General features: G+C 38.6%; 1 protein-coding gene across 5 annotated transcripts in view; it reads right to left on the bottom strand.

Annotated features, from left to right (window-relative positions):
* Nucleotides 1-25,127, bottom strand: part of AFF2 (ALF transcription elongation factor 2) — a 359,241-nt gene that overhangs the window by 64,530 nt on the left and 269,584 nt on the right. For all 5 annotated transcript variants that reach the window (XM_053955496.1, XM_053955492.1, XM_053955495.1 and 2 more), the window contains exon 9: nt 16,363-16,400. In XM_053955496.1, the coding sequence (XP_053811471.1) occupies nt 16,363-16,400 (38 nt within the window). The remainder of the gene's footprint in view (nt 1-16,362; nt 16,401-25,127) is intronic.

Raw genomic sequence — 25,127 nt, 5'->3', positions numbered from 1 at the left:
CATTTGACTGTAGCACGATTATATGCTAAAAAAAGAGAATTAAATGGTTTAAAAAGAGAAGTTGGAAAATGTATGCTGGAGTATAGGTATGTAACAATTCACTACATATATTATTAGATGTATGGCTTCATTATTGAAATGTGTGGATGTATTTTGTAGTATGTGCCTGAGTGATGATATGATTACATATGACTGCTGAGTGAAGTCTAGATGAATTGCTTGTTGATATTAAACAAATGAAGAAATTCCTCTAGCAATATCTGGAAGAAGTGAAGATAACACTAGTTAGAGCTGACCAGGGTCAGCTTTTGCTTACACAACAATCTTGTATGCTCATTTCTAAGCCTGGCCTAATGTCTGAGTTCTTTCTCTCTGCTTCCAGTCACCACTATTTATTTTTTTGCTTTGTTTTTGCACCTCTGTCCCTAAGTGGTGTAGGATCTGCACTAATCTCTTAAATGTCACGTGGACTAGAAATCTGGGATTTTTCTCAATACAATTTTCATGACAAAAAGGTACACATAAAACTAAAGAACTGCCAAGTGCTGCAAGAACATTGACAGTGGGCAGTATTTAATGAAATTCTTATGCGGTAGGTTAGAAAACAGTCAGAGCTGCAGAGCCTTAATTGTTGGTGAGGGACTTTGAAATGTATTGCAGGGAGTCATTTGTACATTTTGTGGCTTGCTAAATGAAAGTTTCACATGTGTGCAAAAAAAGTTGAAAAGCTCATACCCTCCAGGATCTTCAGACTTCCATAAGAAGTCCTGTAAGATCTGCAGCCATTTCAAGAGTTTAAAGAGTTGATCCATTCTGGTAAACTGTCCATTACTGACCACATAAATCACCCAAATCATCATCAGTATTTTACCTCTTTGCTATTATAGATCTGCCAAGAAACATCTGCCAAGACTACAGCCTAGCTACTGCCACAGTAAACAACTAAACAATAAACACAAACATTTTAAAATACCATGACCGGTTTGGATGGAAGAACAGCTTGCTAAATTAGCAAACAATACCCATGTGAGAAGGTGTACAAGTATTTTGAAGGAAGGGTCAGAATATGAAAAGATCCTGATGAAGTGGAGGTAAGATCTAAAGAAACCATGTAAAATTCTCTGTGGACGAGCACAAGGTACTAGAGTTTATCACAAAAATTCAACAGCAAAAATGCAAAATAAGGAATGACCAGTGAGGTAGCTTTCTACAGAAAGATCAGATGGTTATAATGGATTACACACTACACATCCATCAACAGTATCAGGTGGTTCCAGAAAAGGTAACCACCTTCTTGGGATGAATAAACAGAAAATGTAGCTTCCAAACTCCATGGTATAATTCTTCTAAGCAATAGCACAGGTATAGCTTAAACTAAAGAACTTGTTTACCTGGGAAATTAAACTAAATTTTGCCTCCCTGCTTGAAAAAGAGCAGCAGGTTCTGGTTTTGGGTGGTACATGAAATCTGCCTCTCTGCAGAGATGGGAACTACTGTCTAGAGCAAGAAGATGCTTTCAGGTCTGGTCTGTGGTATCCCCACAGATGCTGAGAAAGATTTCTGCTGAAACATAATTAGAAATTTTTCTTGTTAGCAGCTAATATTTAATTCTTAATGTTTCTCTCATTTGCCTTGTTTATTGCAAAACAAAAAGAAAAAAAAAGAAAAAAAAAAGAAAAAAAAAAAAAAAAAAAAAAAAAAAAAAAAGAAAAAAACACACCTATATGCTCTAATGTCCCATGTATCTGGCTCACCTGTATATAATACCCATATCTACCTTTTTGACTGTCTGCTTGTCTACCTCCTCCACAGAGATCTGTACAAACCAGACCTATACAACTGGATACACTGGAAACACCAGCATACAGTATTTCTGTAACACATACAAATATTTCCCCTTACTTGTCATCTCAGACCTTTTTTCACCAGATTAAAATTCATACTGCACTTAGATAACTTTTTTTCTTAATTTTCTTAATTTATTTTTCCCCCACAACAGTTTTTACTGATTTTTCATACAAAGACCCTTGGGCTATGTGTAGTCAATGACATCTTTCTCCTGTGCACATGCAATTGTGCACTACAGGACTGCTGAAGACACATTTCATAACAGGAATTAAGGTACTATATCCCCTGGGTCAGCTGAGAATAAACTAAAAGTAGAGCTGGCAAGAATTATTCTGTGATTTCCTCTGTGAAATATTTCAACACGGTCTTTAAAGATTCAACCAAACACTCCCAAAGCAAATTAAGCAGATGACATTATCCTTCCCTCTTGACTTCATGCCCTTAAACACTGAATGGAGACATTGCCAGGGTCAGATTCCCAGCTCCAGTGGAGATATAGTGACTGAAACTCAGGGCTTGTCAGCAGAATAAGAATAAATAACACTCTGAAAAGGAGGGACTCAACATCCGGGCTTTGAGAACACCACTTTATAAAGAAGGACTCTGTCTGCAACAGTAGGAAGGCAGTTTGGACTACCAACCTGTAAAATTTGTTCAACCAAATTCACATGTAGGAGTCTCTTTTGTCCCAGTGCCTTTGTCTGGATATGCTGACTGCCCTTATTTTAGGAAATCAAACTCCAGCTATGCTTCTTAAAATAACCAAAGACAGAGCATAAAAGCTTTACCTTTCAGATTAAAAATCTTTATGCAAATACACCAAGAGGAAACTGAACAATCCAAAATATACAATGTTAATTTTCTATGGCTATTCCAGATAAACATTAGCAACACACGGGCTATTTTTCAATGTTGGTATCAATATCAAAAGACTGGAAAATCTTAAAACACGGAAAGACCATCTGTGCATGCTAGCAACTGCCAAATTTGCAACTGTGGTTTCTTCCCTGCTAATTCCATATTTTCCTGATAGATTAATGGGCACCATTTATCCAGAATAAATAAATGTGGAAGGCCCGCCTTCCCCCTTCCCTGTACCTCATCATATTACTGATTTCCACCAGACCACTGAGCACATTAGTGCAAGTAAGCCTCTGTCTGGGTTCAGAAATTATCACATTTGCTAGAGAAGAAGTGTTTGGCATTGCCAGTTTCTTAACATTGAAGTTAAAAAGAAATATATTCTGAGAACTCCAGACTACAATCAACACAGATAAAATGCAGTTGAAGGATTTTTCTTTCCTTTCCCTGACTTAAATGTAACCTCTGTGCAAGAAAGCATAGATATTTTACACACATAACTTCTCCTCTTTCACCATGTGCATTTATCTTATTTCTTTTGAGAGGCATGTTAGAGACATATATTTAGACTCCTAGCTTGCTAATTTATGCCAGCTAGTGTAAAATTATAGGGTAGAGAATAAAGTTGCAGAATCAAACCTTTATATGTGCTTTGAAGGAAAATTTTCTGCTATATACAGTCAGACTTCCACAATCCACAATTTGCTAATCTTTCCACTTAGCAATTTGCATTCCTGCCTGTACACACATGCATTCACAAACATACATCCTTCACACAAGAGAATGGTATTTCAATGAGCTCTCACATTATTCAGACTACAGATTCCTATAAAATATATTACTGTAGCTGTGCCTCCTTATATCTAACAGCTTGTTTAATCTACAAAAAGTCTAACTACATATATCTAACACATTATCTGTCACTTGGATGATTTCATTGTGTGTTCATGGGGTGATAATTGCAAATGTGGAATGCAAATAGTATACAACCTTGTTAAATACATTTCTTTAAGAGGAAGAGATATGCCTTTGCTGTGTGTTTGCTGTCCCCACTCACTGTAGCTCCAGGTTTTGCTAAAAGGTATAAGTTGATAAAGCCTGTTGGTGCATTTGCTGACATATCTTATCCTGAATGACATTATCATGACATATTACAGCTAAAAATAAATAAATTGCTAAGGACTGGGCATCCCATTGGCAAGTCACGAGCTTGCCACATGCCAAGAGAAGCATGCACTCCACAGATTTGTAGGAGCATTGCCGCTGTGCAAGCTCTGACAGAGATGTCTGTTGAAGCTCTTTGCTACTTTTGTAATAGTCTCTGTTGTCACTCCTTCCTTGTAAATACATATTAGTTTAAAAACAAAGCCTGGAAATTCCTCCAAGTGAAGCACAAGTGAGGAGCCACACAAGCTCCCTTAATCCCAACAGACAGAAAAGGAAGGTAGAGCAGCATAGGTTCACCTTCAGCCCACAGAACTAGCAGAGGAAGCATTTTGGTTTTATTTTCTGCTAAGCAGTATTCCACTACTTATCACACTATTGTTTCTAATATGCTAAATTAGCAATATGAAGGTTAAATTAACCTAAAAGAAATTACTAAAATAATTAAGGGAAAAAAAGTCATCTCCTTCTCTCCAAGATGCTTTTCTCTTTTATTTTTCTAAAGACAGATGCAAAAATGATGCAGTCTTATACTTTCTAATTAGCTTTCAAAAGCCTGGACTTTTCTAGGAACCTTTTGGGTTCTTAATCCATTGCTTGCAACACTCTGTGCTAGATTTACTTGCTATTTGCTTAATTTTTGCGTATATTAAAATGATCTTTTTCAATGCGATTTCTTTATATTTACATCAGCATGATGAGCAAAGTCAATCACATATATCCATAAATCAATGAGAATATGAAATAGAAACTTTAATTATTAGTTAAGTAAGAAACTCTGATATTAGTTAAGTGAAAACTTAATGGGGCTTAGTGGGACTTAAGGAGATGATGAAGTATTTCTGAAATGGCTATTTCCTGTTTATGGCTTTTACAGCCCTGACTGAGTCTAAAGTGACAAGCATCAAGCTGTAACATTCAAGAAGTAGAAGAAATAATATATTCACAGCTTTAGAAACACTGACTGCACCTGCTTGTTCATGCACGCAGTGGCCATGTCATCATTATGAAGGGAATTGGTTATTCAGTTAAACAAATACATCAAGAACCAGGAAGAAGAAGAAAAAAATCCAACAACCCAGAATGCAGTTAAAAAAAAAAATTAAAATCTGTCGAAAAAAATTGAAGTCCTCAGTTATAGCTTATCCAAGATTTTATGGAGGGAAGAAAGCTGCACTCTTTTGAGCCAATACTGTTTACAGTTGCTGCAATGAAAATTCTAATTTTGTGCTCTAATGAACACAAAACGATCCATAGTCAACCTTGGCAAAACTTATAATGACTGTGTAATTGAAGTGACTTTGTCACATTAAAAAAATATTTCACAAAATTGTAGGAAACTGCCAAGAAATAAAACTCTGGGATGGGCAGTCTTGGGTATGTGACACAGGCAGCCATATCATCTTTGCTGCTTGCTACATGTTGGGATTATAAAGCTGTGAGGCATTTGTCTGCAGTTGCTCTTCTTACAGCATATTAAGACTAATTGTGAATTACAGGAAGTGCTTTGTGGTGAATGTGTGACCCAGAATTTTCTTTTTAAAGACACTGCTTGTGCTGTTACATTCTCTGGCACAATCCACATGCATGGGACATGCTATATGGAAAGCTGCCAGGTGAATCTCTATGCACAGGCTGTGTGTGACACTGGTGGACCTTTAAAGAATTCCTCCATTTTTAAATTTACAAAGAAAGGGCAACAAAGAGAGAATAGGATTGGCCCATTAGGGAGGACACAGCTTCGAGCTCATGGGCAGAACATTCTCCATGACACCAGATTTCTCAGAAATATCCCTGGCAGAAAAGGTGAACACTTGTCTTGCAGGTTTATGCTCACCACTATCCATGTTCTGGGCTTTTCCCTCTTTTTCTTCCCACCCTTCCCCATATCCTGACTTCCAGCAGGGTCCATGCCTTCATCCCCCAGCAGGCAAAGCCCTTGGCTCCCTCCCTCTGCCCACAAGGACATCAATCCACTGCACAGAGATGGGCCAGATGTGATGGAGAGAAGGTAAGGATCAGAAAATAGCAGTTCTGTGTTCGTGAAGCATGTTCATATTTAACAGATGCCATGCTGAAATACAAAGGGATCAATTCATATTTGAAGTCCATATTCTCCTCTAACTCCACCTACACAGAACTTGCCTTTAAATATCATAGTTTTGATTTCAAATATGACTGATCAAATATTTTCTATTTACATATCATAACAATGACTTCAGCAAGCACCTGAGTAAATCCTGTGAAGCACTCTAAGACCATCCCCAAATGCAGTTTGGGGATGAATTTTCCTGAATGATCTGGGGATTGGGCACCAAAGCATCTTTAGGAGAAATAAATAAAAAAATCCCTTCCCATTTTCACTGTGGTAGGAATTTTTCCAGACATCAGTATTTCAGAAGACTTTTTACAGCCCTCTTTCACTTGAAGGACGAATCCGATTCGACATGAAGTTCCATTAAGAAGAAACTGTTACATGTGATGACACTGGTTATTGAAAATTGAAATGAAGTGAGAGGAAGCTAACACCAACTTGTATGAAATTCTGCTGTCTTTGAATGACACAGGGAACTCAATATATCTAATCATCAAAGTGAAGCCCATTGGGAACCAAACTACAGTTGTATTGCAGGAGGTTGCTACTTGATTGCTAGACTCAAAAGTGCTAAGCCATATGCCACTTATTTCTGTGTCTAAATAGCTTACTGTGATTGATACTGAGAGTGGCTCTCTTCTTCACAGAGAAACAATCATGAAAACAACAGGAATTAGGGTACAGTGGATACAGATTATTTTTTACAATCCTAATTTTCAACCCTGTCGTTTTCTTGAGCTTAAAGTAATTTATTCTTTAATGAATTCTAGCACATGCTCTGTATTTTCCCAGCAGAACACTAGTTTTTGCACAGACCTCAGTGTGCAAGCTGCATCCACTATTTTTTTTTCTCTTGCTGCTGTTGGTGTGTGGCCAGATGAGCCTGATTATAAGGGCTCGCTGTTGGCCTTGAGTGCAAAAAAAATTCCCCTCTTTCTTTAGAAAGATTTTTTTTCCACCGTCCTTGTGCCAATCTCCTTGATTTTTCTTCCTCACTAATCTGTCTCTCTGAATCAGCCTTTTCCCAGCTCTCCTGCAGCCTCCCCACGCTCAAAGTCACTCCAAGGTCAGCGGCAGGCCCTGGTCCGCGGCGCCCCACATGTCCCTGCTCCCAGCTGGAGGCAAAACGCGCCGTGTTTACAATATGCTCACTTTCCACTTGACGAGGCCTGGAAGCCGCTGCACGGATCTGAATTCGGGTGCCGTGGTCAGAGAGCATGGCGCTGTCACGACATGGCCCTTCCATGGTGACAGGGCTGCTGCAGGAGCTGATGCTCCCATTGCACTGCAGTGGGAGAGCTCAATGCAGCTCAATGCAGAACACAGCACAGAAATCACAGAAATCAGCCCCGACATCGCAAGCACCCCCGCCCCAACAATGCTAATCTCTTCTTTCATCCATGATCTCTGCTAGTCACATAGCGTTACAGCAACGCGCTCTGCACTTAAAGGAATATCTGCAGCTTTCCTGCCACTATTGATAAAAATGTTTAATACTCTTGTTAGGAGGCGCAATTTGATTACCGAACTGTTATCCAACAAATCCTGAAAACAATTCAAAGTAAATTTCCCTAATATGTCTATTTTTCTATCCTGCCAGAAGGGTTGCTAATGAATTTGCTGCTTGAATGCACAGACAGATTGGGAACTATAACTGTGCTGGCCTGGGCAACATGGCACTGGCACCAAAAACCTATTTGTACCCATGCAAAGTTCTCTCTAGAGTATGTCTTTCATCCAGAGGTGATTTTCCAATAAAATCAGCCTCGATTATTGCAAGTGCAGGAGCAATCCCTGAGGGAGTATATCAGGCAATTCAATACTAGGAAACGTTGTACTAGGCAAAATTAACCTTGTAGCAGTGTTATTTCCTGAAACATTATCTAGCTTTGCCTTTCTTTTGTATTCATTGATCATAAATGACTGGAATTTTTTTCTACTTCTTTAACTTAGAACAAGATAATTACCTTTTGTAGTTGTATTTTAAAAAATGCTTGAAAGACACCTGTTTTCCTTTTATTTTGCTTACTGCCAAAGTAAAGGACCTTTTACTGTATAGCAGCATGTTTTTGGGGCATTTAAAAGGTGATAACAAGGAGGACCACGTTTACTCAGTCCTATTTTCTTTATCATGATAAACAGAGGAACCCTACTAGATATATAATTACAAGGCCACAAACCAGAAAGAAAAGGAAACTTCATTGTCTCCTTGCACACCAACAAGAAGTAGGAGAAATGCCAGTGAAATTTGTGGAGCTTGACAGTCCAAAGGACAGCAGGCACAGGCCCACAGATTTCAAAGATACAGCTGGGAAAATACAGATTACAAGGACACAGTTTCAGTGAAATCCCACTGCATTGTAGCTTTATCCACTGCCTCTTACCAAGCTCTCCAAGGCAGGGATCTTAATCTGGAGAGTGTCTAGAACATGCTTGAATCTCACAAAACCATATAGTCTTATACATACTCTTAACAGTAACAGTTTTGCTCTGGTTATTTATCTGCCAGCAACACTAAAATGGTCTAACAGTGAAATTCAGGGGTATGAGATCTGAATGCTGTGCTGGATTCAGCCAGCTGTACTGAAACCAGCAGCACAGGTTCTCCCAGTTATATCAGGATCAAGACCTTCCTTCAGTTTTCCTAGCATTTGTTGATTGGTTACAATACTGGAAACACATTTTTAAAGCATAAATATAAAAAAGATGACAGGTAGTTAAAAAATAGTTGTTATTTGATGTTAAACCCAAAGCAAGCACTTGGAATAATGGTTTGAATAAATGCTAAGTAATTTAAAATTAAAAATAATATCCAGGAAGACAACTATAAAATCTAAAATGATCAAAAGCACAGGATGAGTGAGGAGGAACAAATGGATGCTTCTTTGATCAACAGCAGATACATGCTAAAACTGGAAAAAAAATATTGACATTAACTAACTTTTCTTCCCATCAAAAAGAGTCAGGAAAAATAAGGTTTTGTTTGGCTCTAACTTTCATTTTTTCACAACTTTTAAAAATGGACCTAAATTTAATCTTGACAAGCTGCATCACAATGAACGTGCAAAAATGTTTTGAAAAATAACAAAAGTGACCTAGTTAAAATGAAAATACTTTTTTTCCCATCAGCTGCAAGACTCCTGACAAACTTTACAGAAATATGTGATTAGCCTTGATTGTCTGGCATATACATGTCTCTGTAAATACAAGGACCCAAATATAAGGATTCTCCAGGTGCCTGAAGTGGTGCCAGAGCACCTCGGCAGCTGAGGGGCATCTCATGGCTGGATGCAGCCTGCGGTGCTTGATACTGATGGTGTGCACTCAGATTTGTAAGAGATAAGCTGAACAAGCTCTCAGGGTCTGTCCATCTCATTGTCTTGTAAGCAAACACTGCGCACTTCACGGGCCATGTGGTAATTGAACCATCTCCTGTAAATTACACAATCCAATCGGAAGCATTTCGCTATAAAAGTGCATTGTGCCCATTTGAAAAACATGTGCTCTCTCCAGGTACCTGTTGTGGTGGTAGCTGAAAACCTTAATAAACACTACCTGTTTTATATTTCAGAGCCTACCAATGTGACTCATTTGTACAGTTTTAAGTCCAAACAAACTGCTAGTCAACTAAATTATAACTTATTACCACAGGCTACAGACTTTTAATACATTCTGTGGTTGGAACAGGACTGATTTACTGCTTTGGGCCCTGCCAGTAGTTATCATGCATCATTTCACTAGAAATAAAAATAGCCCTACTGTGGTTATACTTTGGACTGATAAAAATTTATCTAACAAGATGTATCAGAGGAACAAATTCAGAAAATAAAGGTAAAATATTAAATAGACTTATTATTTTATGTCTAAAGTACTACATCTTCTAGCTGCTGTGATGACTTTGGAATAAAGCAAATGATACTGGAAAAAGGAAAAAAGATCTAAAGGAGCAATTGAACTCTGATAAAACCACATGGGGATAGCTGAATTGTCAGAGCTTTGCAAGAGTCAAAATTTACATAAAAATCAGTATTTAGGGATTAATGCAATATCATCAAAAAATATTTAATATGTGCTTTTCTTTGCAAACAGTTGAAAAACAGGAGTTCTGTAATCCATTTCCAACACTAACCTTTAACTTGTGTGAGTAAAGTAATCCTTTGCAACATTTCTAGAGTTCACATTGTGCTGAGGAAATGCAGCCCCCAGACAAATCTCACTGGAGATCAGCAGCAGCCTGTGCCTCTTGGCTCCACTGCAGGTGCCGATGCCACTGCGAGTATGGTGGGTCTGCACAGACTGCACCATGGGGCCCAGCTGGCAGACCCTGGGGCATTCTGTGAAATTTTGGAGGAGCTTTATTGCTGGTGCAATAAACCAATCCCATTGACCAAACACTGCACCTGTGAGAATTCTTAAGTGGACAGACTAGGAAGATCAGGGTCTAAAGAGCATTGTCTATAATTGCCTGTAAGCAGGCTTTTTCCTGGATTTCTGCTGAGGATTTGAGTGCTTTTGCATGCTAGACTTAAAGTATTAAAACATAAATATGAATGGATTTCTTTGAGAAATGAATATGGGCAGGCAGTTTAGGCACTATGTTATAATGGATTTTTAGAACTAATTGAATTGGTGCTGTCTGATTTAGTAGTTTGCCAGAAATAGTCTGAAAAGAAATGTCAGGAAGGAAGGTTTAGAATCATAGATAAACAGGAGGCATGTGGAAATTGCTTGGGAGTTTTACTGAGAATGAGTTATAGCAGGTTTGGGGTTTTTGTTTCTTTAAAAGTTGTTTAAGTCTTTTAGTAAATGTCCTGTACATTAGAGAAATGTCCATAGGTACCTATGGCCCACAGGTGCCTATGTATCCATATATGTACATATATATACACACAGAAGGATGCAATGGTTTGGGCTGGAAAGGATCTAATAAAGGTCGGCCCAACCCCCCCTGCACTGAGCAAAGACATCTTCACCTAGATCAGGTGGCTCAGAACCCTGTCCAACCTGACCTCGAATGTTTCCAGAGAAGAGGGATCCACCACCTCTCTGGGCAACCTGTGCCAGTATTTCACCACCCTCGTGTTAACAACTTTTTCCTTACATTTAAGTTAAATTGACCCTCTTTCACATACATATATGTGGCCATCCTCCCACACAACTATCCACGAATGGGAAGCTTTTTCAATCTCATAATGACACACTTTTTTCATCCCTTTTTAAACAGAGGCCAGGAGATATCCTGCAGTGGAAGAGCTGCATGTGTACCAACAGCATGCTGCCTCTTCCCTACTTCTATTGGGTAAAAGTGCCTGATCTGGCTGGCTGAAAACAAAACAGCTTTCAGAGTCAGCCCACTGGCCTGCATTTTTGCCAGTGGGAGCAGGAGACCTGTTTATGGTTACTGCTATTGCTGCATACATTAATTGACCCTCAGAGCCTGACCTGCTCGCCCTCCTGCTTAGTGAGTCAATAAGAAAATCCTTTGGCTCTGCATGACTTGCTTAGACCTCAGACCTTCCATGCAGAATAAGGTCCAGCCAGGGAGGCAAAAACAAGGTGCCACTCCAGCTGGTAAAACAAAGATATTTTTAAAGTGCAGTCAGGAGAAACAGGCACTCCTATCCCATGTATAATCAAGGATGAAAAGGCCACGAAAAATACCACTGCGCTTTGCAAATGAGAGGTCAATTGAAATGTCAAGATATCAAATGTTAATGGATTGCATTTCCAATGATGGTTGGGACAGAACACCATACCAAGTCAAGTCAGAGGAGAAGATGAATTTTATGGCAGGAAAAGACAATAAACACCAGAAATCTTGCTGGTTAACAAACTTGTGGCTGATGGAAAACAAATATATTTTGCAGCGGGATTTTAACACAAGCTATACTCTCAAAACATGTATCTGGAAGTCATTAAAACTACAGCAAATTTAAGCATATGCAGGTGTTTGGGGAAAATGCCATTACTTTCTACTGAAGATTTTAAAAGGGACTATAAAAGAAGGGAGTATAAAGGACACTCAAGGAAGGCAATGTTTTCTTCCCTGAAGCAAGAAGTCGCTTCCAATATTTTCACAGTTCTACAGAATTTCATGGACTACATGACTACACTCTTAAGAGCATTAATTTTCCATTCAAAAATTCTGATTTCTTTCTTACAAAACTCTGCATTTCATAGTGTTGGATGACATCAAGTTTTACCAAATCATTCTTTCACCTGCCCACATTTTCCCAAGGAATCCACCTGGCCACTTTCACAAACGACTGTAATCGGAGACATTTTGTTTAGAGTGACATAATATCCAGTCCATAGTCAGAAAGGTATAACTCATCTCTTTGTATGGAAACCTGAAAAGAACATGTTTATTTTCCTAACGCTGTCTCTGCCTAACACAGCAGACATAGAGTCTTGCTTTCCAATTGCAGAGAGACTTGCCCTGTGTCTGTATAGTTCACTGGTGGAATAATCCACATTATTAGTGCATCTGGAGTAGGAAGACTCCTTGGTCTATACAACAGAGGGATGTAATATCAGGAATGAAGAATGGTGACTAATCATTTTCTCTTTTCTGAAAGAGTAACTACTTGAGTTGATTCCAGTGAAAATATGAGGAAAAGGGTTTAAAACAACCAAAAAGATTGTTTTTCCCCGCACTGTCGTGCTCAATGTTACACAATATTGTGGTGACAGGAGGTATAAACTGACTTCATGAAAGACTTTGCCTGTAAAGTAAGTTCATTGGTGCCTCCTAAATACAGGATGCGTGTTTCTGGAAGTGCAAAACGCTGTGTGCAGGAAGGTGGGAGGATACTCCACACGGAGCAGGTCTCCCTAATTGCTATTCTTTGTCCCCAATGCTGGCAGAGATAAAGCACCGGGGTGGTTGACCTCCAGTCCATGTTAGTGTAGAGGCTGCCAAGCCAACTGCATTTGTACTTGAGAGTGGGGACTACCCTGGGTATGGGGGGATCCTGCAGCTCAGCCCACCTCAGGACAAACGATGTGATCCAAGTCAACATGAACATGATTCCTCTAAGTTTTATGCTGATGTGAGCTCCCATTGTCTACACAAGTTGAGAAAGAAATCTGGGTTTTACAAAAAAACTATTGTGGGGTTTTAATGATATCACTGTTTTCCCCATCTTGCATCAAATAACAGGGTATATAAATGATTAATTCCTCTGGATCTGCCCTAATTCAAAACCATCTCTCATGTAACAGATCTTTAGAAATCAGAAACCCTCTACAGAGTGAAATTGTTTAAGTTATGTTACCTCTTTCAGATGCAGGGATAGGAGCAGCTTGATAAGGACCAGCAAGTAAATAAGCATGTAGGACTTTACATCCAGGAAATCCCTTTTGTACTACAGACTCTCAGTGTAAACATGGATAAAACCAATGGGAGAAAGCAAGTGCTCCTTACATAACAAGACCAAGAGAGCATAAATCAGTTAAATGTAATGGATTCAGCAGTTGTGGGGCCCACCTTGGTGTCATACACCCTCAGAAAAGGGTCTTATGCTTTTGGAAAAAAAAAAGTCAGTTCTGCAGATACAGAGATTTCTTAGCTATTTTCTGAGTGCTTATTTATAGTAATATTATGTAAGATGATGCTAGCAATACATAAAGATGAGTTCTGAGGATGCCTTGTGCCTTCCAGTACTACAAACACCATGGAATTAAAGCCAAGCCTTCTTTCTGAAGCAGCCAAGTGCCACTGCACCTACTTGGGCCATTCAGGAAGTTCCCACAAGATAGTCTGGGCACTAACATACCCTTGGACATTGAAAAACCAGCTGCTTGGCTGCCTTACTGAGCTGCAAAAAGAAAACTTCCGTTTTTCCCCCTTTCCTTGTATTTCCGCCTTATTTAATACTGTAGGGATTCCAGAGAACATAAAAGAACAGAAACAGCCAAATATTACACCAGCAACGTTAATGAACTGAGCAATGAAAAGTAAACAGACCATTTCTACAGAAATCTTCATTGTGCTCCCAAACTAATACACTAAATGGTGGCACAATTGGCTCTGTCCAAGGACTTTATATAACCTACAGTCTTTAAAAGGAAGTGATTTTTGCTTTAGTTTTAGAACACAAGAAGTATGTCAGCATAAGGTAAAAACAAGGAAATTTTTTATGCTAATGACAACAGCAAATATTTTACATATATATTTATATATGTAAAAAAAATATATTATAGCAGACGTCAAATGCAGTTAGATTCAACTCTACTTATTAGTGCATGGCTTTTAGCCAAAAGCAATTCACATTTGCAGAAGTGTACTATCACATATGTCTTAATAATAAAATGTGTTTTTAAAAATGTATGTGATAAGTCACATATGGTAGAAGGAATCTGTACAGCTTTCAGCCCTTATGACAATGGAAGCTACTAACTTTATTTTGCATAGCTGAAGAACATTAAAATTCAAGTGAAATTCTCCTTGACATTTGAAAGCTACAAAAGCAGCAACTAAAATCTAGCCAAGCCTGAGCTGTACTAAGTGTGGCTCTGACACTTATATAAATGCAGTCCATGGCTACTACTGCTATCTTAAAGACAATATTCTTTCTTTTTTCTGGAGAGTTTAGCATACAATCATAATTGTACACAGGTACCTTAAATAGTTACATGTCACTGAACAAAACTAGGCAGATTTTCAGCTGTTTTGTTATGCAAAGTGTAATTAATGTGTATAATGGATCCCCTAGGGTACTAATTGAAGCTGCCACCATGAACATAGTCAAGGAGAAGTTAAACAGCCAGTTGGGGGAAACATTACAGGGTGAAATACACACATGTAAGGGGAAAGAGTGAGACTGTCCATCTGGCCTTCTTCCATCTCAAAATGCTACCCTTAATCAAGTCCTATAAAATATAACTTAACCTAAATCACCCATTCCCCCCAAATCCCAAATCCTTCTGGTGGATTAATTTGACATGCTGTTTAATAACTGCAGTGCTTGATGCCTTTGTTATAAGTGGGAAGATAAAATTCAGTTGAGTCGTTCTTGAGAATTTGACTCAAAATATATAAAAAAGTGTATGAATGATAAATGATTGTTTTGGAGCTGGTCCACAGGAATTTCACTACCTTGCAACTCCTGGATCCTGTATAATGTGAGGTGAAAACAGCTCATTTCACTCTCTATTAAACAACCCCAGCTAACAATGACTTTAATTCAGCTTGCACTGAATTTGAACTAGCCCTATAGGCAAGAAAGGTCCCTTGTCTTATTACAAGTTTCACATGCAATCCTTGCTGGATCCTATTTCTAATTTTTATCAGACTGAATGAAACATAAAGAGAGAGTGATTTATGGTTATCTGACATATCGCCTAATCACTCCAAGGAGTGTTCATACACATTTTGTGTTCACTTTATAAGGTGTAAATGACGATACATGATGGAATCCAAGTGACAAATAGAGCTGTACTCTTCTGCTATGTGTGCTAGAACACAAGGACTGGGGAGTCCTGTCAGTGCATGTTCTTACAAACACAAACCCACTCCAGTCTAAAAGTCAGCATTATCAACAAACTACTAAAAAAATAAGAACCATGTCTGTAACAGGAATATCCAGTTACTGGGATGTAGTTAAACTGCTATGATAACCTACTGAAGTTTAAATAAGTGTTTTTATTGGTACATAAGAGCCCATTAGGACTGTAACATTCAGTATTTAAACAGAATAACTGATGCTGTTAGCTTTAACTGAAAATGCCTTTTCTCAAAGAGCCAGGACATCTATACAGCAACTTTCTTAATTCAATGATATATAGTTGAGTGTTGCTGCTAGTGCCTGAAGATTTAAGAACTTATCATAAAATGCCCTTGAAATTGCTCCCTGGTAGCTTGCTCATCCTTCACAAAGCCCTGTGCAAAGAGCAGAAACATGCATGTGTGTATGGTGTAAGAGAGGCACACGCACAGAGGGGGAAAGAGCTCTTAATCAACAGGATAGCAAAGCCTTGATACATAGGTGCAAAAGATTCCCATGTGCCCAGAAATTATTTGGCACATTCCCAGTTATTTCCCTCATCAGACCTTCTCGAGGATTGCAATTAAAAATCGTAATCTTTTTAGCATGTACAAACCTCCCCAAGGCTAGAAGCGCTATGTATTGAGTATGATTGTGATTATTTGGCAGCTATTCATAGACAATACATTAATTTATGGAAACTGGATGAAACTTGAGGAGTGCAATCATTAGGGACACATAAGAAATCGAAAGCTTTCCTCAATGATACTGACCTTTTTACTACTATGATTAGGGGCAAGATGAATTCTATTATCTCCTTCATCACCCCTCTTACTGTCTTTTTAGTCATTGTATACAACGATGTCATTAAACTTGCATTTTCAAAGGGATATAAAAATAACTTACTTTACAGGAATGTTTCTCAATTTTGTCTTTTCGGCAGCCTGTAAACACAAGAGGGGTGGGGGAAACAAATCATTAAGCAAGAGCCACACCAAAGCAAGCAAACATCAGCTCATGGGAGCTCTTCACCAGCAATATCCCAGGCTGTGGGACCATTCAGAGAGATAGTGCTGAGTCTGAAATGCTCCTGCTCCAGTTTGTTTATTTTTAATGGCCACCAGTCTTTAGCAACCGCTCATTCAGGGCTGTTACTTCATTTCTCACTCTGAGGTTTGGCCCCTTTGTCACAAGCTATCTGTCCCTATCAGGAGCAAGAACAACAACAGGAAGAAATAGAGCGAAGAACGGATTCCATTTCCAAAACTGTTTTTATTCACCAGCAACAGAAAAGGGCAAGAGATGACCAAATGTTCAGATCAATTTCCTCTTGTGAAACCTTTGAGAAAACACACTCCAAATCATCTAAATGAGTAAATCTTTGGGCCCCTCGGCCTGCACCACCTCAGACATGGAGCCTGGTTCCAGTTTATTGCTGAACCCATTGATCTGTGTACAGTCCATTTATCATTCATGAAAAGAGCCAGTGATCTTCACAGTATATTAGAAGAAACAACTCAGATCATCTGTCAACGGCCCTCTTATTTCTGTTTCCCTCTCCACGGGGATTTCATCTCCTTCGATTCTTCTTGAATTAAAATGTTGCTAAGCAACACAGCTGGGGGCGCCGACGGCAGCGCCGCGCCAGTCTATCTCACTGGTTAAGCCGCTCGAGATGTTATGGGAGACTTTTCCCTTTAATGCTTCTCTGGCATAATTATGTAATCTGAACCGACCTTGCATCCCACTCTTGTTTTGTTCGGAATAGGTAAATAATATTTTAAAGGAAGAGGGCTGGAAATACCAGCCCTGGCAGAAAAAGCTAGTGTTGTATAATTTCGGAGAATTCCTCCTGGTGTTTGCAGAACAAGGCTTTAACAGATTTAAATGTGGAAAGTGGTCAGATGGTTGGTGAGATTACAAGCACAGAGAGTAAGAAAGGCAGAATTAAGACAACTGATCCATAAACCCATTATAGAAAGGAAAGTTTTAGTGCCTAATTACCTCCAGAGGTATTTTTACAAAGCCTGCCGACATTTAGGAGAAGGGTTATGGTGAGGAACTTTAACCTCTGCTATACTTAGGGATGGAAATAAAATGGTTCCTACATAGAGAGTGTGAATATTAGTGGTTCAGAAAAATGCTCATATAAGCCCTTGACAAATTAAATCCTTTATGAAAAATTATGAACTTTTGAAACCTCTGGGATCTGCACAACTGGGCTCCAAATTTTGCCAGAATGAATTTTCCCATGAACTCTATGATGGGGCTAGTTTTTCAAAATACTTGCTGTTTTGGCACTTTTGCCTCCCATCATAGCAAAGGTAATATCTGCATTTAAATCCATGAAAATCCCTAATAATAAGTTTAAAATTTGGGAGAAAGAATGAGAGCTTCTGAGAGCTTGAATGGTGCAACGGCAATCCTCTGGGCTGGCTCCCAGCTTGCAAAGAAAAGTGTGTTTGTTTCATTTGGATTATATTTTCCATCTAAAGAATAAATCAACGAATGCATGATAGGAATCAATTACATTAATTGTACAGTAGGGGTGCTAAATAAAACACTTAAACCTCAGGAAATGCTCAACTTCAGATTGCACAAGTAATTGAGAGAAACCCATGCCTAATTATGCCTTCTCAAACAAGCTTATGATGAAATGGGGTCCCTGCCTCAACAGTGAGATAATGTGATTGTGTCTCTTTCCAATAGATCTCTGCAAATGCAGACTCAGAAGCATGCTATTAAGAAACTTACTAAGTAATAAACTACACATAACAACACACAAATGCTTCATTTAAAACTGAATGCCATCAAAAATGGCATATCAGTTTCCCAAACTTTTCACTAAAAGCCAAGTTTCAGTCCCATCCTGCAGGAAAAAAAAATATTTTTAAAGCTCAAAAACATTCTTCCACAATGTCAGAATAGCTGGACCTTAACAATTCTGAGTTCAAGCATGTGAAACTTGCATCTAAATCAAGGTTTTCCCTGAATTATTCAAAAAATCACTACAGAAAAACATGTATCAAAATACAGATAAAGAAGAGGAAACAGCAGAGAGGAGAGTGTCTAGGATCACAAGTAAATAATGATAATGCAGTTGATTTAATACAAAGTACAGCAGAATATATTCTGGAGAGCACATGCGTGATGGTGTGAGCTAAATGGTTTACATGAAAGATTAAAGAAGATGAAGATATTTCAGAGAGTGAGAACTGGCAATGTCAAAGTCACAGAATATTAAAGAGCAGAGTCTAAACTGCATGTTTGATTTTTGACCACTTAGCTATGTCTATCACAACTATTTGCCCTGAAAGAAAGGTAGCAGTTTCAGGAAGAAAGAACTATAGATACATTTTGTTTTCTTGGACTGTGAACATTTTAGCACATGTCTTTCCCTAGAATTTCACATGGAGAATTTCTACCTTTTTTTTCCTTTGTTACCAGAAAATCACACTTTCCTAACTCTTAAGAAAAGGCACATGCTGAAGGAACAGTGTCCTTCACACACATGCTTGCTTATACAAAACTGAAAAACCATTGCAAGTGCTCGGGTTAATCTACATGCCAGCCCAGTTTAATGTTGGATCATCAGATAACTGGTCCTTTCCTATTACAAGGGATTCACTTTGAGTGGGATCATGGTGATGTTAAACACAGCACACAATATGTCAGGGATTCCATCTGAGAAAGAAATGCAGGATCTGTCCTTCTGTTTTTATTTGTCTTGTAGGTGTTGCTCATTCATTTTTCAAAGTGTATTTGTTGTGATATCATGAGCATGCCCAGTGGCAGAAGATAAAGGAAGGCAAAATCAAAGTGACATTGAGTAACTCTACACATTAAGCTTTGATGCAGAAACATATTGTTTGAAAATATTTGGTGTGCAGCAGGTCTGTCAATTAGAGCTAATTATTTTTCTCTGATCAGGAAGAATGCAATCGTGTTTTAGGCAGGTTTCTTTGAAATGTACGTCTTTATATAACTTCATTATAGGAAAATACTTCTTCCAAATTACTTCTTTTCTCGACTGCTTAGCTATTGACTCAAATTGTCTGTGTTGAGTAGTTCTCTCGGCTTTGATAATTAACTTTTGATCATTACTGAATTTAGCAGCTCTAGTCAGATGTGTTCATAGCCATCCTCCTCAACTATTTTAGTGTTCATCGCCTTTAATCTTTGAACAAAATGATCTCATTGAGCCTCCATCAGCCTTGCTACTCAGTTAATAATTCCTGTTTCTCATCTTCACGACTGAGTTTGATTTGTTTTAGACTTGATGCAAGCTTTTGATTATTAATTTAAGATAGTTCAAAGACAAACATGTTTTAAGAGTTATTTTTTAAATCTTATATTCCTGGGCCTTTACAAGTAAGAAACTGGTTTTAACTTCACAATGACTCCTAAACTTCATGTATGAAAAGTACTATCTAGAAATAGAACAGGTGGGAGGTCCCTAGACCCCCATATATGTGTCCTGAGTGACAGATGCTGCTGCCAAGGATTGAAATGAAATTGGACTGGTATAATGTAATATTCAATGGGTGTTAGGAGAATTACATCATGGGACCTTTACTAATTTTGAGCCTGAAAACATGCATTAAAATAATTTAGGATGATTAGAAAATGGAAGTCATAGTGAACCAGACAATCATTCCACTTTAATTTGTAATTTTCTTCTGACTTTTTTTTTAACAATTATGGCCTCTGAATAATTGTGCTTCTGCTCCCTAAGACCTTATTTCAACAGCTGACTCCAGTGTTGAATAAGAAGGAAGAAGATGAGGAATGTGTGAAAAGCAGTAAGACACAGAGGCTCACCTGTCAGAGAATTTTTGCTCAGGGATGTTTTACCCTGATTCTTGCAGCTGTGAATGACTCCTACCTCTACACCTGATTTTGGTGCTAGTTGTTTTACCATTAGCTGAAGAGGCACCTGCACTGTGCTGTTTATTCTGTAGTGTGGATTTACCCATCAACTTACTTTGTTAGAACGTATTGAATTATTACACAAAAGATTAAACACGGGAATAAGCACAAACTACTTCTAGATTGTGAACAAGGACTGCAAAATGTGAAAATGATGCTTTTATTCATCACTATCATCACTATCTGACTGGCTTTCAGATTGCATGAACCAGAAAAAGTATTCCAGTCAGTACAACTTTCTTACATCACAAAGGGAAGATGAATGAACTGACAAGAGGATGACTCAAAAATAACCAAGTAAAATAGTTGGTATCTGCAAAATATATTTTTGGTGAAGTGTTACAGCCAAAGGGTCTTTTCCAAAGATGTATTTTCCATTGCATAACTGAAAATCCAGAATTTTCATTGAAAACTATTTGATTTTGAGGAAGTGAGATTAGACAAAAATTTTTTTCCAAGAATCCCCCCTCACCCTCTTGATTCAGAAGCACTAGTGAGCCAGCTAAGAAGGCAATTGCTGAGTCTCAAAGTATCTCATAGAGTGAGACAGATGACACTTCATGCCATTGAATGTGTTGGCAGAAGAGGGCAGGCCTTCATGCTCAAACTTTCCCCCTTTATCCAGAAGCTGCTGCAACTATAACTCAGGTTTATTTCTCAGTTTCTAACCAGCTCTGCCTGCTTGGGTGAACAGCCAAGTGACTATACAAGTAAGGTTACAATCCACCACACTCTTCTGTGCTGTAGGTATAAAAGAGACTCCTCAGAGACTCAATTCAACAGTACAGTAAAAACAAAGATACTTTCCACATTAGTTAAGTTTTACATATATAGTTTGTATCTCCTCCTAGGCTATAATTTATTTTGGAAATTATATCATTATTTATACATAATGCCTCCTCTATGATCCTAAGTAACCAGATGAGAACAACAACTGATCAAATGTGCTGTGCTCTGATTCTCTGATGATACAGTTGGTGCTAAACACAGTTGGACTTCCTCTGGAGGAGGAGAATATGGTGTGCAGGAAACAAACCATCCAGAATTGTGCTGGGAAGCAGAAAGCCAAAACCCAAGGCCTGAAGGATCAGTGTGTGTATGTATAAATATGTGTGCTGTGTTCCTCATTTTTTTTTTTATTCTTTACTTCATTGGTTACTGTCACCAGATGACACAAGGAAAAACGACGCACCACAGCTTTGGTCACGATGAAGAGACTAATTTATTTTCTCTGACTCCAATAGTTTATAGTTCTCAAAAGATGCCAGTGGATTGGAGGGTGAACGTGCCACCTCTCCAACGACACTGGACAAACTACCTGTACATCAAATTTCTCTGCCTCTATGAAAGAATGCAAAACAATAGGTTGTTTACAGAAAGTTGTGTGGGAAAGTTCTCTACAAGAATGTAAACTCAGAAGGCTTTAGAAAACTCTTGATAACCAGGGCGACAGGTTACACTCTCCTCTACCTGTCCCCTAATGTCAGCAGAGGAGGTTGTATTTCTTTCTTGCTGATTGCCTTTGACAAGAAGTTGGCAACCTTGCATTTGAGATTCTGTGTGTGATGTTCCCAGTCATTCTCACCTCGAGGACAAAAAGGCCAATGTTACTGTATCTAGGACCAAAAACAATGGAAAAGAGACTGTCCTCCTCATGTCACAGTTTTAAAAATGAGTATATTTCCCTCAGGATTCAAATGTGTGGAATGGATTAGCCAAAAACCATTTTTTTTTAATATCAAGTCACCAAGCATGTGGTATCAGCAAATCAGAATGGTTCACTGAGTCCTCGCTGTGTATGAACCACAGAGAGCTCCCATCACTGCTTTGAGCAATGCAGTAACCTTCATGGCTTCACAGAGAGATGCTCAGGAGTGCTTGAAATACTGAAAATTTCATTTCAATCGTTGCAGTGGAGGTTGGGTAAAACAAAACAAAACAAAAAAGTTTAAGTGACCAAATCCAAACCAGTCTGTCTGTGGTTTAGGAGTCACCTTCATCCTTGATGAACATGAACTAGTTTTAATTGAACAACAACACAGATAAATTTGGGCTTCTCTCAGCAGTTTTTTCCAAAACCCTTTTTTCCATCAGTGTAATGGTGTAAATCAAACTAAGAAAGTGTGCAATAACAAATGTGGCCACTTCCAATTCCTGAAGAACTATTCTATACTTTTTTTTTTAAACAGAGAAAAGAGCTACACACACTCCGAGTGCACACCGTACTCTGAGGAGTGCTCGGCTGCTTGTGTAGACATATCTGAGCAGGTTTTAAATTAGCCACTGTGGGTACTGTGAAGATTGTTGCTTTCACCACACAGGGTTTAGTTTACTCAGCGTCTTTGGTGAACTTTGCAATAGAAACTGTTACAGCTATCTGTCAGCGAGCGGCCCTACTGCAAAGATAACTCACATAACATGTTTGCTTATTTTAGGACTTCAATAATGTACCTTGACCAACGAGGCTTGAAACAGTGTCTTCCTTTCCCATAAAAATGCTCTTGATGAGAAGCCGCTATATGTACCTAATTTTGAGTCCTCAATCCAACAAAGGAGAAATTGTAACATGACATTAAAAATTCTGATTCTGCTTTTGCAGTCCTAAGAATCATTGTAACCTACCCCAGGTGACTCTGCCTTGTCAGGGGAGTTGGACTAGGTGATCTCCTGAGATCCCTCCCAACCCTGGAATTCTGTGATTGTCAAGTTAATTTAACAATGCTAATCAATGTCTCATAAAACCAACCTAGCAAATGTAAGTGTTCTTACAATACCAACTATGGCAGAGAATGGAACTCTTTCTAGAGCTAGACCTGATTTTTTGTAAGAATTGTTTTATTTGGAAAACAACTATACATCCCTGGTGACAGAAATTTGGAAAACTGTACTGAATGGTCCATTTTTAAGAAAAAAAGATCCACATTGAAATTGTGGTTTGAAACACCATTTCCTGGAAATTAATTTGTTACAAATTGATCACAAATGACCAAAGCTTAGTGGATGATAATCCTATTAGGAAAATATAAAATATCTATTGGTAACTAAAACTCAGTATTTGCCATTGTCTTATTTACTGATGATTTTTCTAAAATGTGTGTTTGGTTCAACCCTCCAGAAGGCTAACAAATAATAAAAGAATCCATTCCTTGCTGGGCTTGCTCCATAGCTGTTCTTCATCATGTTAATCACATGATTAAAAAATTGAAAAGGCAGAAGAAATATAAAAAAGGTCAAGAATCATTTCTAAGAGAAACAAAAAGTTTTTCCCAAACTTCCTTCAAGGAATAAGCAGCAAAAGGCTTGTTTCAAAGAATATCCTGTGACCTTACTGTCCAGCTGCAGACAGTCACCACAATCTGAGTATTGTTCAGTTTCCCAGTTCTAGCAGGAGAACCATATTTTGTATCCCTGGAACTTATATGAAGAGTGCTGATATTTTGTGGTCTTTTTATTAAGGTCTCTCTGTCTCTCTATTAAGGTCTCTCTGTCTCTCTCTGTAGTTTTAGAGTGCAGTGCCTGATTGTTACTTTCGCAATGTTCACTTGCTCTGCCACAATGGACAGGCAGACACCTCAAGACATGGCCCCTTGTACCCCTGCTCATTTGCAGTTTATGCCCTTAGGTTTCCCTTTGTGATAAAGGCCCTTATCTAATTTCTTTGGAATCCAGCCTATCCTTAGTCTTCCCCTACTTTAAGTAAATTAATAGTTCCCTAGACTTGAGAAGCAAAAGGGCAGAGTCACAGAGTACCAGCAGTGGCAGTGAACTGATGTTGCTGCTGTTCATGCTGCCCATTTATTTCCTGTGCAGGAAATAAAGACTTTGAGGATTTTAATTTATACTGAACATTACATCTATACTGAATGTTAAATGCATTACAAGCAGACAACAGAGGTAAACACATGTGAAATAACTCTTTGCTGACCTTGGTCTGGTTTAGTACATTGCTCAGATGACTTAGCCTATTACTAAATTGCACAGTTCCAAAAATTAGACTTAATAGTATTGCCATGAAATTGGGAATTTTGAAAAGCAGGCACACTCTCCACGAGAACACCCTGCTCAAATCAACTGCACTGTCACACTGTGGTCCTGACCTGTCCCTGTGTGCAGGGAGATCTCTTCTGGGAAGATTTGTCCTACCAGCACAGGACAGAGCACCTACAACCCCAGCAAACCTTTCAGTGGCAGATGAATTCATCTTAAGAAAAACTAAGTTTAGCTTTCATTACTGTTCTCTTTCTGGAATACCTCCAGGAGAGATCAACTTTCACTTCTCTCCTTATTCTGGCTGACAGAGGCTAAGTACTGGATTTATCACGCCCTTTCCAGCACCTACTTTATTGTTTTTCTGGTCACCTATGAGTCCCTCCTTCAGCCTTTTGCTCCCTGTCTCAAACCCAGCACTAGCACCATCCTCTATCAGTGTAAAAAACTCCCAGAAATTCAGATTTTGAAGTTCATAGACAGTTGCTTAGGCTTTTACAGAAGAGCAGTGCTGCAGATGGCCAGTGTAAGAAAACCAGACACTTTCTTCACCAAAATGCTTCACGAGACATTCATGATAAAAATCCCACTCTCCTTTTGAGGAGAAAAGGGAGATAAATGTGTCCTATGTGGTCAGATTAGTGAGTGTTGAGCACTGAGATGGCCTGCAGGTATCACAGACTTCAGATTTATTTTACAGGACAGTATGGCCAAAGCTGGCTTTTCTCTTAGCAGCAACAATGCTGGGGTTGATC

The sequence above is a fragment of the Vidua chalybeata genome, chromosome 14 (genome assembly GCF_026979565.1).
Source record: "Vidua chalybeata isolate OUT-0048 chromosome 14, bVidCha1 merged haplotype, whole genome shotgun sequence".
NCBI classification, from domain to species: domain Eukaryota; kingdom Metazoa; phylum Chordata; class Aves; order Passeriformes; family Viduidae; genus Vidua; species Vidua chalybeata.
The sequence above is the reverse complement of the archived record's forward strand: the minus strand, read 5'-3'. Positions and strand labels throughout refer to the sequence as shown.